The sequence below is a fragment of the Erpetoichthys calabaricus genome, chromosome 17 (genome assembly GCF_900747795.2).
Source record: "Erpetoichthys calabaricus chromosome 17, fErpCal1.3, whole genome shotgun sequence".
NCBI classification, from domain to species: Eukaryota; Metazoa; Chordata; class Cladistia; order Polypteriformes; family Polypteridae; genus Erpetoichthys; species Erpetoichthys calabaricus.
The window spans coordinates 26,190,790-26,206,123 of record NC_041410.2 but is presented as its reverse complement, the minus strand read 5'-3'; the positions used below and the strand labels follow the sequence as shown (position 1 = coordinate 26,206,123).

The 15,334-nt window shown below is 40.3% G+C and overlaps 1 protein-coding gene across 1 annotated transcript in view; it reads left to right on the top strand.

Moving 5' to 3' along the window:
- Positions 1 to 2,780: 2,780 nt before the first annotated feature.
- LOC114667236 (IgGFc-binding protein-like) overlaps positions 2,781 to 15,334 on the top strand; it is a 37,224-nt gene continuing 24,670 nt past the window's right edge. Inside the window, exons 1-8 of the mRNA XM_028822456.2 lie at positions 2,781 to 2,843; positions 3,716 to 3,769; positions 5,283 to 5,318; positions 8,109 to 8,153; positions 8,793 to 9,124; positions 9,242 to 9,812; positions 9,910 to 10,508; positions 11,347 to 11,914. Of these exons, the coding sequence (XP_028678289.1) occupies positions 3,718 to 3,769; positions 5,283 to 5,318; positions 8,109 to 8,153; positions 8,793 to 9,124; positions 9,242 to 9,812; positions 9,910 to 10,508; positions 11,347 to 11,914 (2,203 nt within the window). The 5' untranslated portion in view covers positions 2,781 to 2,843; positions 3,716 to 3,717. The remainder of the gene's footprint in view (positions 2,844 to 3,715; positions 3,770 to 5,282; positions 5,319 to 8,108; positions 8,154 to 8,792; positions 9,125 to 9,241; positions 9,813 to 9,909; positions 10,509 to 11,346; positions 11,915 to 15,334) is intronic.

The following is a 15,334-nucleotide window of genomic DNA, read 5'->3' as shown; positions in this document are numbered from 1 at the left end:
ATCATCAGCGTAACAGTGGAAACGTAGAACATGTAGTCTGATAATTGCACAGAGAGGAAGCATATAAATGATAAAAAGCAGAGGGTCAAGAACTGATCCCTGAGGGACACCCTGAAGCAAGTAAGATGGGCTGGACCTATTGCTGACTGTCCTTAAGATACGATTTAAGCCATGCAAGAGCTTTTCCAGCAATATTCTTAAGTCAAAAAAAAAAAGTCATGATGGACTGTATCAAAAACAGTAGTAAGGTCTAAAAAGTGTTAAAAGACCACAATCTGCTGTGATTAGGAGATCATTAGTTACCTTGCAAGTGCTGTCTCTGTAGTGTGATTGAGGAATTTCAGTCTGGTTTTAGGGCCAAACAGGTCATTAGAGGCAAGATGGCCTTTTAAATGGCCTGCAACAGCATGTTCTTGGAATTTACTAAGAAACAGAACGTTTGAAAAAGGTCTGTGGTTTTTAAAATCCTCTGGGTCAAGTCCAAGGGCCTCATGTATAAACAGTGCATACGCACAAAAATGTTGCATACGCCTGTTTCCATGCTCACATCGCGATGTATAAAAACTAAACTTGGTGTAAAGCCACGCACATTTTCACGCCAGGTCAAAACATAGCATATGCAAGTTTTCGGCTCTGTTTTTCAAACTGACGTCACACAGCATCAAAGCAGTGCCACTGTTCTTGTGTATTTTCCCTTTATTAATTTGATTCACATTCTTGACATTGCTTTATCAATTACACTGAAATTAACCGCATACCGTTTTTTAGTTTAAGACATCTGATTGTAATCAACCTCTAACAATATAATGATGCACGGAATGGTTAAACGATTCCAAATACCTTAGCTGTTTTAGCGTTGTTACTCTTGGTGCACCTGTATTTTAACCCATTGCATCGGAGTAGGGAATCACAGCTATACAGCAGCTGATCGGAAAGCTCTACGGCAGATTGTGTCAAGTACGGAGAGACTTGTCGGGGTACAGCATCTAGCACACACTGCCTCACCCATGCGCACAATCTATTTGAACTTCTCCGATTCGGCAAATGCTTCAGAGCCCTTCCTGTACGAACCTCATGGTTCAGAAACAGTTTCATCCCAAAAGTGCTTATACAAAAACTGGACACAAAAACCACAGAAAGTGCCACATATGTCTAGTATTAGTAGACTGCAAAAGAGCCAGCATCTATAGTAGGTGCCAGGAGCCATGCTGCAATTATCACAAAGATATGGCTGTGGTCTATGATTATTATTCTGAGTAGCACAATAGGATTGTGGAATTTGTTATTTAGGTTTTAGATTCAAGATTATTTATTATTATTTCATCCATATACAGTAGTACAGCATACAGTGAAACGAAACAACGTTCCTCCAGGACCATGGTGCTACATAAAACACAGGATAACAAAGAATCCATGACACGACACATACTGTATTATATAACAAGGTGCATGTGAGTCAAATGTGCAAACATGTACAACACTACAGAACAGAAGACATATATCAGATATCAGACCGGTCCATAAATGTTCAGGAGTCTGACTGCTTGGGGGAAGAAACTGTTATACATTCTGGTGGTGAGGGCCCGAATACCTCGGTACCTTTTTCCCAATGGCAGGAGTGTAAACAGTGACTGTGAAGGGTGTGTTGGATCACACACAATGCTGGTGGCTTTGCGGATGCAGCGTGTGGTGTAAATGTCCATGACGGAGGGAAGAGAGACACCGATGATCATCTCAGCTGTCTTCACGATCTGTTGTTGGGCTTTGTAATAATGTTTCCTGAAAGTCTCATGTCTACACTCTTAAATAATAAAGTGCCAGAGCAGATCTTCAAAGCAATGCCATAGGGGAACCATTTTTGTCGCCCAAAAGACCCATCCACATAAAGATTCCAGAAAGATCATTTCTAATGACTTGTGGCAGGCTTCATAAATCATGAATAGAGGATAAAAGATTTGTGAAATACCTGTGGCTCATGATTTTCAAAGGGACTCTTGCTATAAACAATAACACAGGATAAGTCAGAGTTGCTTTAATCTGTTAGTATCCTGCCAGAGAGCATACAAGACATAAAAATATCCTTTTTTTCTGCCAATTAGAAGTTTTCAAAGCACAAAGAGCTAACTTCATATGCAAAGACCTCTTCCTAAAATGAAAGGGTTCTAGGAAGGACTACACAACTCAGTAAAGAACCATAAAGGGCCATTAAAGAACCTGTATTTTGAAGAGTGTATGGCAGGGTTAAGTGGGTTTTAGAACGGCAGCTATTTGTAAAACCACTGTGGTGAAATCGGAAAGGGCAACACCTCCACTGGAAGCCACAGTACTTGAAGTCCCCCCCCCCCTTTGATTTTATCTTTAATTACTTTAAAAATTTCATTAAGCACATTGCAAATCAGCAAATCGAACAGTGATACTATGTAACAGCACATTCTAATACAATTTACAAATAAAGGTAGTAAAATCAGATTAAATACCAAATCCTCATACCTCCTCTCTCTTTAGTGTTCTCTTCTTTCCGTTTCATCAGCATAAATTGGTATTTTAGTGTTACTCGTAAAGTTTTAAGGTACAACAGTTTTATTTATTTAACGAACTGATTTAACCGTTGCATGAACGTAATTAGATTGCCTGATTATGTAGCGACTCGGGAGTCGATGTGTTAATTTGACACTGCGGAGTCCTCCGTTACATCCGCCAGACAGGAGCTCAGGTGCTAATTAACTGTAAACTGTCTGTCGTTTTAAAAGCTCCCATTAACGGGCTTACGTGTTTTGATTGCTGCCTACTCGGCGGCGTAAACTTTTTCTTCCGGTTAATATTTCGTTGTCTTGCTCATTTCGGTACGGGTTCTCACTCATGTTTACTCGCTTTTGACAGTATTTTGCTACCAAGATCTAATGCATGGTTAACCTAAAAAGTATCGTTAATGAGTGCTTGGTAATTCATCCAAATCATACTATGTGATATCATCTACTGTTGAATTCTGCTACGTACTTCTAAAATGTTTATTTTTTATACTGTATTGAGGATTTGTTCTGTGTATTGTATTGACCACCTTCTTTTTGACACCCACTGCACGGCCAGCATATCTGAAGAGGAGTCTCTCTTTGAACTGCCTTTCCCGAGTTTCTTCCATTTTTCCCTACAAGGTTTTTTTTTTTTTTAGGGGGGGGGGGGGGGGTGTCGTCTTAGAGAGTCGAGGCTGGGGGCTGTCAAGAGGCCGGGCCTGTTAAAGCCCATTGCGGCACTTGTGTGATTTTTGGGTAATACAAAAATAAATTGTATTGTATTTGAACTATACGGCGTTTCTACAAAACGAGCTGCAAATAACTCGCAGACTTTTATAGAGCTCAAATTTGATCAGGGTTAGAAAATTAAGAGTTCATTTCCGTGGAGAGGGGCAGGGAAAGGAAAAGAAGAGTAGGCAAAAATGAGGGAGTTATCTGACGATGGCATGATAGAAATTTGGAGAGTTGAGGATATGCTCAAGAACTTGAACGGGAAAAGAACAAACATTTGCGCCAAATCTGGTGGGGGGCACCAGGACCGCCGTTAAATTGCGCTAAGCATCCTTCTAGAAGTACGAAGTCTGTGAATGAAAGCTGAGCACTTTAAAGCGTGACAGTGTTCTAAAATTGGACCGTTTTGTATTACGTCACAATTCAATGTAAAGTGATTCGTTTTCATTTTTTTTTTTTTTTCTTCTTCTCAGAAATGGTGCTCCAGGCAGCTTTAGCGCTACTTGTTTTAAACACGTGGTTTTGTGGTGAGTATTCAATCATTTGAATTGCTTTTACTGGTTCTTCTCTATATATCGCAGGAAAGTGTCTCGACAAGGTCTTTGTTTGCGGGGTAAGGTGAAAATGAACTTTCCAAAACTTCGGAGCTTGCGAAACATGCATTCAAATTCTGCATTCTGCCGTTCTGTTTGTGCGCGCAATGTCAGTGAACCTGATGACTGCTTCACTCACTCCCCCGAAAAAAACAAACCTCCTAGACTTGTTTATACGGTTTTAAAATATCGTTATTAAATGTAACAGTTCCTTTAACCAGAAACCTCTTGTTGGTGTAAATCTAAAAGCATAACGGTAAAATGAACTATTTAAGGATACAATGTTAGAACATCCGGTTCAAATTTAAAGCTTTCAGTGCGTCTCAGTGCACGGACCCTATTGGGCAGACTACGTTCTTGTCTAAATTTCGTTAAACAAAACGAGGATGTTGTGGGGGCCACAGTATCGTTAACCCAATTGTATGAAGGGTGATTACTTCTGCAGCTACTGGAAATGTTTAAGTGAGCCTGCCGCATTCACAATATTCATGTATCCATTTCTTTAGCCCCTTCTCTCAATATTGCGAGCCCGATATTCCAGTACTGGCTGACCTACAGGCACGGCCGGATTTTCCTATAGGCTAACTAGGCTTCAGCCTAGAGCCTCAAGATCAAGAGGGGCCTACATTCAAATTGTTAGCAAAATTTTATTATCTCTCATGTAATTTACAAACTTAAAAATGGAAGGCCTCATAAGTGGAATAGCCTAGGGCCTCTTTTCATATAAATCCGGCCCTGCCTACAGGACATGTTAAATTGATAATACCAGGCACCTTACGCTGAGCTGTTAAAAGTAACCCCACGGAATGCACTTGCATGTAGTTTATGGGGCCACATGCAGGCGATAAGTGAATCCCAGTCCAGCAATTCGATCAGGCCAGTTTGTTGACTTGTGGGGCAGACACCCACAGTCGCTTCTAGACACCTGTCAAATCGATGTCCTGTTCTGTATCCTGCATTAAGTAAACTAGATCATCCTTTACACGGATTAGATTAAATTTAGGGACGCCTGCAAGGGAAAACGTGGAAGGGGTGCAGAATACGCTTGGTATGTCCTTGATCTTATTTGCTGTACTCTGACATTGTATGGTCAATACCATTGAACGTCTGCTTGAGAAACGTTGCTTTTATACTTGTAATCCTTTGATTCTTTGTATGGAGTAGATTTATTTACTTTTTTGGCAATGTATATGAATTAAAGGGGGACCAATTCTCCTCTTTCAACAAACTAGAAGAGAACTGAAGTAGTCCAACTAATAGGCATGAAAATTAGCCCTTTATAGATAATTTGAGTCAAATTGGCATCCAAATATAGCTGCTTATCAAATATATCTGCTTTACTTAAATGTTTTGTGGGGCAAAGCTGTGACAATTGCATATGTCAGGACATTTTAGCCACTGTGTGTGTTAATGTAACTTTTTTTTTTTTTTTTTTTTAATTCCCCAGGCTCATTTGGAGAAAATGACTCTGTAAATAAAAGTGGTAAGTGTCTACACATGTAATGATTAGATTACTGTCTGAGCTCCATGGTTCAGGTGGTTATCCCTTACACTCTAATTCTACTCCTAGGATTCCTCAAATGGATTAATTTGGTGACATTTTTGAAAAATCAATCAAACCTTTGTCTTCCTCCCTGTTTTGTCTTCTGTCATGGACTACTCAAAAGTTTATTTCTTAAGCGGATGTTTTATTTATTTATTTATTTTTTTTTTGTATAGCAACAATTGAATGTTAATCTCTAAATTGGTGTAAGATGCCAAAATGTGAGGTGTTCATAAGAAATTATTTACTTCGAGGTCAAAGTTCATTATAAACGAGCATGAAATGTTCAAAATACAATTTGTAGTTCACTTGCTGATGGAGATCAAGAACTAGAATTCCAGTAAAGGATAAATTTTTAAAAATTCTAGTCCTAATCCCTTTGTTTTTTTAAAAAAAAAAAAAAAAAAAAAAAAAAAACCACGAGGGACATTTTTCAGACCATCTTACTTTCTGGGAGTGGATTTTGGATGGCTAGGACCACTGGTAACAAATCAACTCATTCTTGATCAACAATATCAGAATAGTGTTTAAAAAGGAGAAACTTTGACCTCTTGAATCTCATTAGGGGGAGACCCCTGGGGTTCATTGATGTGGCATGCATAACTTCAAGGTCCTGATTCATTTTTGCTTCAGACACCTTTTGGGTTAACACTGTCAAGGGTGCAATTTCCCACACAGTCTTTAGGCCAAAATGGCCTACATTTCTAGTGCTTTTTTTTGTCTAGAGTGGCAGTGTGATGGTGCACTTTAACCTAAAATGGTTACATGATGCATATGAAAACTTGTACACCTCTTGGATCTTATCTATGTATTTATTTAAAAGTAATATGGCACAGGGAGGAGAGGAATTTCTAGAGAAATTGGCACTTAGTCTTCCCTGATTTTACTGAAGTTTTAATTCTGTGTAATGGGAGTCTCATCAGTTTTTAATGTTGTCCCCTGACACACACTTGCTGAATCATCTGTCTGGCCCAGTAGCTTCAACTGTTTGGTAATCTTCTGGACCTTTTTAAATTTGTTTGGGAGACTATTAAACCAAGCAATGAAGCTGAAATTAATGGCAGTTTACAGAGGAGAAATAATACAACATACTATGAAAGCAGTTTGTGGTTAATATTCCAATTAAGATTTGAGGCCACTAGGGTGCTCCAGCACATGATTTATTCACAATGGGAGTGCTTGCCCATACCATTGCCACAAGCAGCACAGTATAATATAGACATAGGACTTTTCTACTCTCCCTTGGTGTGCTTTCTCTGCCTTCTCTCTCCTCCTGTGGCAAGCTTTGTCCTATTCCTCCCAACTATGGCTCTCCAAGTGAATTGAGGAAGCTGTTTTTATGCTGCTTCTGGGAGCACTCCAGGTGGCTTATTTGCCGGATTTGGTGAAAGCCCAATGTAGCAGGGCTCTGCAACCTCCAACTCCACCTGGTGGCTTCCACAGAACCCAACAGTGCTGCTGCAAACTCCCATGAAGCCCTGTGGGAATGTGAGGTGCTGCTGCAACCCAGGGGGTTGCCATCTAGCACTCTTAGGGAGACCATGACTTGTGCACATCCACTCCCCCAGTTCTTCCAATACTTTGGCCTCCTGGCTAGGCAAGGGCCTCTGTGGTCTGCCAGTCTATAATCTAGGGTAGTTACTATTTTTATTCAGTTACTACTTTCTCTCTTTCCTGTTACAATAATGGGTGAACATGCAAATTTTTCTGTCTTTTAGTCAAGTATTTCATTGGTGGTTGATGTTCATAGCAAGAGTGTTATTACACTTCCTAGACAGTCCACTTGATTTAAATGAATTTTCTCATCTGATCGGCATATTTGAAAACCTGTACAGTTGTTCTCTGGTCACTGGTCTCCAGTGCTATTTACACTGTACACCAAACAAACCTTGAGGAGCCTCTGACTGAATAGCTTTTCAAGTTTTCATAAACTTTGACTGATTTAAAAGAAAATACAGAAATCAATGATCAGCGTTGATCATCCAGCATCATGTACCAATTACAAAATTGAACAGAAATCCAGTAATACTTTGGCATTTTTTCACTGTCCATTCTAGGTGGTCAGAGGAAATGACATTTGGGGGGCAGCAGGGCTCAGTGTAGGAGTGTCCTTTGGTTTTCAGGCCATGGAAGGAAGCTATGCTAGTAGAGGGTTGTGCAGGGAAGCCTTCAGATGTACCTCTTCTGGCAGTTGCTATAAAGGTGTTGAGATCGGATAGATGGCAGTTGGGACTAAAGCCACTTTCAGTCAGTAAGCTGTATGTGGCATAAGGACATCAACAGCAGCAATCGGATGGACGGACTCGAATGCTCTTGGCATGTCCTTTTGAACATTAAATATGGGAGCATTTGTTTGGCATATCCATCAATCTTGTGCTGTACTTTAACTTTTTATGATATTAAAACTGTTTGAGGAAAGTTTTCATGATCCTCTGAATTTTAGTGACAACTTGAACTATGGTGTAGTGTACGTGTGAATGTAAAAAGGGTTGTGAGCAGAATGCCCCTTAATTTTCAACTTGCTACAGGTTATGAAAATTGTACCATTTACAGGTTAAGTAGTCAAAATGCGGTGCAAGAGCAGAGATCATCATCTGCATTATGGTATTGCTAATTTAGCAAGGCTTAAATATTTTGAAGCATTGGTGTGACATTTTGTGCTGTCTATACAGAAACAGTGTGACTAAGATGTCCAAACTTTTTTTTTTTTTTTTTTATATATATATACAGACCAAGGCAGTTTCACCAATCAAACGTCAAAGATAGACAACAGTGGTAAGTGTCTACACGTGTACAGAATTTGAGTTCTTTGTGGAGTACAGTCTGCTTTATTCTGTTCACTCCAATCTACTTGGTGGGGGAATCCATGATCCACTTTTGTTAGAGTAAGAGTTGAGTAAGATTTATGTGGGAGATTTTTTTTTTTTTGGCTACCACTTTAAGAAATGTTAATTTTCATGAAATCTAGATTTACAAGGGATCTTCAATTTTTTTTCTGTATGTACTTTTATCGAATACTTTTGCAGGGTTTTTAAATGCTGCTATTGTCAAGTTTATAAAGGTAAAAATGGTAAAATGCTGGTGGACACAAAATAACCAGACTTGTGCTTGCTTGTTATGACTTCAGTGGCATTGGTATTTATATTGGGTTACATATTCACGCAAGTATCTTGCCAATGTTAAATGCAGCAGTCTGCTCCATAACACCAGCTGGTTAAAGCAGGCCAACATTTCTGTAGGGTTCAGAGTTCTACCAGTGGGTAGACGCTGTGTTTGAGGCAGACTACTTTTGAAAATCCGTAAAGGGAAAGCGGTGGGTAATGAAGCAAATGTCATGTGTAGAAACTGGTTTAGAATGTCTTAAGATAAACCATTCATATGTCTGATTTGGATCTGACTAATTCCTGTCCACAGGTTTAACTGCTTGCAGAATGATGTGCCGTATTGGAATGATCTGTCGTCTAATTAATGGCCAAGCCACGTGCGTCCCCTTGCCCAGAGCAGTGTGTCTTGTTTGGGGAGATCCACACTATATCTCTTTCGACGGAAGTCATTTTGACTTCCAGGGAACCTGCACTTACACCATTGCCAAGACCTGCATAGGGACCTCTGATAAACTCTCCTTTAACGTGGAGGCCAAGAATGAAAATCGTGGCAACCTTGGAGTGTCCTTCTTAAAAATGATTAAAATTGTGGTTTATGGCTACAGCATAGTGGTATCCAGAGGTGAAAATGGCAGAGTAACGGTAAGGTGTTACTATTCTATATCTAGGAGTCTTGCATGTACAAGTCTTGTAGCTTTTTTAAATGGCTCAAATATGAGCTGTGAAATGATTGCTTATGTAATGCTTTCATTTTTCCAGATCAACCAAAACATTTATTTTCTACCTGTAATGCTGGAAAATGGGAGAGTAAACATTTACCCGAGTGGAGACTATGGTGTTCTAGAGACAGACTTTGGCCTTCAGGTGACTTTTGACTGGAATCAGCTGCTCCTCATGTCTGTTCCCAGTACCTTCATGGGTCAGCTTTGTGGATTGTGTGGAAATGACAACGGTGACCAGAATGACGATCTGCAGATGACGGATGGGACTCTGGCCAGTGATGTGGTGTCCTTTGGAAGGAGTTGGATGGTACCTGATGGAGACTCCAAATGCTGGCATGACTGCAACGGAAAATGCAAGAGCTGTGATGAGGGGTCTGTTGCCAAGTACAATGGTGATAGTTATTGTGGGCTGTTGGTCAAAAAGGATGGTCCTTTCAGAGAATGCCATGTTGTCGTCAATCCTAAAGCATTTGTGGATGGCTGCATCTATGATGTGTGTCTAAATGGAGGTCTGCAGTCTTTACTTTGCCAGGCCTTGAAAACTTATGCAGATGAATGTCAGGCAGCAGGGGCTCATGTCTACAGCTGGAGAGAACAATCGCGCTGTCGTGAGTATCTGTTGGCTTGTTTTACTATAAATTTTTTTTGATCTACCCTTAACTGGACTAGTTACTGTAACTGAAACACCATGTTCTCAATTTGCAGCTCGATTCTGTCCACCCAACAGTCACTATGAATCCTGTGGTAGTGCCTGTCCAGCTACCTGCTCAAACCCCCAAGCTGGAGAAAAATGCAAACGTCCCTGCATAGAGTCTTGCCAGTGTAATGAAGGCTTTGTTCTTGGAGCTCAAGGCTGTGTGCCAACCAAGGGCTGTGGGTGCATGTACAAGGGTCTCTTTTACCCACCAGGACTGAAGCTGTGGGTTGACGACAAGTGTCAGAAGTCCTGCATTTGTGACCCTGTAACTGGTTTAGTCACATGTCGTGATACACCATGCAAGCCTACTGAAGCTTGCCAGGTGCTCAATGGTGTAAGAGGTTGTTGGCCAAAAAGTGAGGCTTCCTGCATTCGTGCTGGGGGCTCCCACTATATGTCTTTTGATGGTTTCAAGTTTGACTTCCATGGAACATGTATGTATCTGCTGGCTGGGCTGTGTGAGCAGGAGAAAGGAATGGAGCCATTCCAAGTTGAACTACAGAATGAGCATCGAGGCAGCATTGTGCTGGCCTACCCTTGGCTGGTACAGGTCACTGTGTACAATCATGTCATTGTGATGAGCCGGGACAACCCTGGCAAGATCATGGTAAGCGAATGCATAGAACTTTTTAATTTGGGGAGAAATTTACTTAGAAATGCCACTCTGGCGTATAGTTGCTAAGTGGAAATTTGTATGCAAGTGTCCCCTTGGTGCCAGTCACCATTATTGCCTTATCAATGCATGTATATGCTGGAAACAACTTTCCTTGCTTATCTGACAAAGTACAACCTGTTGCTACTTTACTGTGCCATAATTGGCAAACCAGGACCTTACCTTGAAACCCCTAGAGCAGCCTTTTCCAAAGTGCAAATTGACAGAAGTGATGTTTACAAAATGGAAGTCCACAAATAGAAACTTACATTGACACTGTTTATATTATAGCATAAGTCCTGAAATAAGCAGTGGTACACTTGGCAGCACGTAGTACAAAGGCATGCAAAGTAGGCCAAGTTTTAGGGACACAGTCCACACTTTGCACATGCCAATTAAGAAAACTGTTCTGTTTTAGGTAGCCCAAGGTTTGTTGCCCCCTCACCAAATTTCATTATCAACTACAATGTGGGATATAATTTGAGATGTTTTAATACCAGTACTAAACATTTGTTCAGAGTTTAAATTTTCCATTTTAATTAACCATTCCTTATGGTATGGCGCTTAAAGTCCTACAGTTGAGTATGAGCTTGACCTGCAGTGAACATTGAAAATTAAGTAGGGGCCAAGTCAAAGGAGTCAAGGCTGCTTGGGTTACATTTGGGTCCCCCTTAAATCCAAACTTGCTAAAGAAACAAGGCTAAGTTTTGTTTCCAAATGGAATCTATTTCCTTTAATATAGCTGGAGTGCTGTTTTTGAGTAGTGCCTTACCTTTTTCTCCCTCCCCTTTAGGTGGATGGTTTGTGGGTCAACCCCCCTCTAACTCTTGACGGTAACCAGCTCTTGGTCTTAAAGATAGGCTTCAATGGAATTGTCCAAACAAGTTTTGGTTTGAAGGTCACTTTTGACTGGTCACACTGGGTGGTGGTGACTGTACCAAACACTTATCAAGGAGCACTCTGTGGTCTGTGTGGCAACTACAATCTCCAGACCAGTGATGACTTAAAAATGAAGGGTGGGAACCCTGCTTCGACACCTGCACAATTTGGAGAAAGCTGGAAGACTGCAGTTATTCCAGGATGTGTGCATGTGTGTACTGGAAATTGTCTTGTTTGTAATGAGGCCCAGAAAAGAGAGTATGAAAGCACAAGCTACTGTGGTCCAATTATAGATCCAGCAGGCCCCTTCAGAGACTGTCACAAGTCTGTGGACCCAGCAAATTTCTTTAAGAACTGTGTCTTTGATGCCTGCCACTACAGTGGCCTGCAGGATGTACTGTGTAAGATCTTCAGTGCCTATGCGTCAGTCTGCCAGCAGAGTGGGGCCCCAGTGTATCTATGGAGGACAGAAACATTTTGCCGTAAGTTTATTTATTAGATACCCAAAAATGACCTGTGATTTGAGGAATGGGGTAATGTATTTCTGCATTCTCCCAAGTCCAATACATAAGCATAATGACATTAATCCTTTTCCATTCATGCACCCTCCTGTTGTCTGAGCACCATGTGTTATGTCTGAATTAGTTTTAATACTGTTTGTACTGTTATGGAGAAATATTCAGAAAATGAGCAGAGCCTTCAGAAAGGCATTCAATTTAGACTTTATTGCATAGGAAATCATTGCAGAGCACAGTCTGTTAGCTAATAAAAATAATTGGAGGCCATTTAATTGATCAGTCCTCATCATTAACTTAGAACCAGGGTGACCCACATGAGAAACTGAACTGCTCAAGTAATTGCTTGTTGCACCAGCATCCTGCAAGACTTAAACCATAGGCAGATGTGCAGGTAAGCGCAGCACACAGCTTCACTGATAATGACTAAGCGCTGGAGCTGAATGCAAGCCAACTATTAAGATCAACTCTTAAACTCCTCTATAGCTCAGTCTTAACTAATTCAATGCATCTTACAATTTGATCTAGAATATTTATAAGCCTTAAAATATACAATTTAAAATGCTTGTTTTAAAGTGTTTACGTAAACGTGCATGCTAGTGCATAGTTTTCTTTAAGGCCCTTGAAGGTTTGCAGAAACTTGTTTGGTCTTTAGTCAGCCAGAAGTCCCAGCAGAGCCGCCATGTCCAAAAATTTTACTTGGTTCCCTAAAGTGTCCTTGGCTCCTAGAAAATGAGGCAAGTGAAAAGCAAGCCAGAAACATTAAAAACAAAAGCCGTGGACTCCTAGTGACTGTCTAAGCGACTTGATGTCAAGCAACTGCTTTTAAATGGTCAATAGTTCTAAAACCAATAAGACCTTGATTTAAACCTCAACAGTGCTTTCTTTTTATATGAAATAGATACTTTAATCCCAAGGGGAAATTCACATACTCCAGCAGCTGCATACTGAAAGAATAATAAATTAGAGTGATAACAATGCAGGTATACAGACAATAACTTTGTATAATTTTAACATTTACCCCCTCGGTGGAACTGAAGAGTTGCATGGTGTGGGGGAGGAATGATCTCCAGTCTCAGTGGGGCAGGACTTTGACAGCAGTCTGTCGCTGAAGCTGCTCCTCTGTCTGGAGATAGTGTTTAGTGGATGCAGTGGATTCTCCATGATTGACAGGAGCCTGCTCAGCGCCCGTCGCTCTGCCGCAGATGTCAAACTGTCCAGCTCCATGCCAACAATAGAGCCTGCCTTCCTCACCAGTTTGTCTAGGCGTGAGGCGTCCCTCTTCATGCTGCTTCCCCAGCACACCACTGCGTAGAAGAGGGCGCTCGCCGCAACCGTCTGATTATGGCAAGCCAAAATGAATTTTATGATATCTGGAAATGCATTTGAGATCTCCAAATTTGGGATATCTTTAAAATGAGAAGGAAGTTATTTTAAGATATCTCAAAATATAATTTAGATATCTTAAGCATTTAAGATATCTTGAAATTCATTGTTTTCAGATATCTGAAATACATTTTTAGATATCTAAAATTTCATATCTTAAAATGGGTCTCTGCTCTTTCAGATATCTAACCATGTATTTCAAGATATCTAAAATGCATTTTAAGATATCTTTAAAAGGACACAATTTCAAGATATCTCAATAGCACTTTCAGATATCTACAATACAATTTAAGATATCTCAAAACCGCTTCCTGTCCATTTTCAGATCTCAAATACATTTTAAGATATCGTATAATAAACAAGAAGTCCCATTGAAATAATGGGCAGTTTTACAGGAAATGATTTTGAGATATCTTAAAATGCATGAAAGGTCAATTTAAGATCTGAAAATTCATTTGAGATCTGCAATACATTTCGGGATATCTTAAAATGTAAAGTATTAAGATATCTCAAAGCGAGTTTCAGATATCTTAAAGTAAATTACATTTTAAGATATCCAAAATTCATTTTGAGATCTCTAAATGTTAATTTGGCTTGCCATATCTGATAGAACATCTGCAGCATTTTATTGCAGATGGACGCCAGCCTTTTAAGGAAGTAGTCGGCTCGGTCCTTTCTTGCAGAGCATCAGTATTGGCAGTCCAGTCCAATATATCCAGCTGCACTCCCAGCCCATTCCTGATGCAGCCCACGATAGCAGTGTCATCAGCGAACTTTTGCACGTGGCAGGACTCGGTTGTATTGGAAGTCCAATGTATATAGGCTGAACAGGACTGGAGAAAGTACAGTCCCCTGCAGTGCTCCTGTGTTGCTGACCACAATGTCAGACCTGCAGTTCCCAAGACGCACATACTGAGGTCTGTCTAAGAGTCCACGATATAAAAACCTTTGTTGCATTTGTCTAGCCACATAAAACCTGGCATCTAGTGTTCCTTAGTTTACCAAAATTTCAAAAAATTTTCTTTATCTGATACTGTAGTGTAGCTGGCTTCATCCAATGGTGGACATGGGCTACCCACTGGAGCCTTCCACCTTCTTGGTGAGTGTGCTTTCTTTGGATGAAGCAGGTCAATTTTGTTAATCCCATGCTCCAGGTGCTTTTTGGTCTTTTTCCTTGAGTTCCACTCCAATACTTGGTTTGAAATGTTACTGTTCAGTTTCCTCCATGTGTAGCCTATTTTTTCTAAAGTAGAGGATCTGGGCTTTTTTTTTTGGTCCATTGTCACAGGGTGGTATTGCTGATTTGCATGTGGTCATATTGGTCCCAAGATGTTTCACAGAACATTGCGTAACGCTTGTGAAGTTTATATGGACATAGTTAATGTGTCTGATTCATGAAGTGCCAGTTTCAGAATGGAGTTGAAACTCAAACGACACTCCCAGAGCAAGCACTAAGAATCCAAAGTGATGTTAACCTTGTGTAGGCCTGCTGTGGCTTTCCCTACTGACCTTCAATGTCTTCGTCAGTGTCTCCGGTATTAACTCGCTACACTTCAACTGTGTGAGTTCTTGGACATTTTCTGCTTCTACTCTGATCTAAATCTAGTCCACCCAGTTGTAGTTTAATTTATGCTGTTTGAGAATCTGACTTGCGTGTGTTTTTTTTTTTTTGTGGGTTTTTTTATATACATTTTATGCAACTTGAAATAGTCCATGTTTACCTTTTGTGGGTCCTAGTCACTCCATAACCATCAACCGTGCATCAATTGGTCCAATTTTGTCCATTTGAGTTGGCTTTATATAAACAAATTCCTTTTTCGGTGTTACTTGCTTCAAAGATGCATCACATTCTCATTAATGCTTATAATGAACTAACACTGCTAATTTCAAATTTACCAACTCCCCGAGCAGACCCTAATGTTACACCATGAATTCTTTTTTTGACTTGTTTACTTGTGTACCAAGGTTGTAAAATTTGAAGCAAGATGTTGAGACTTAAAG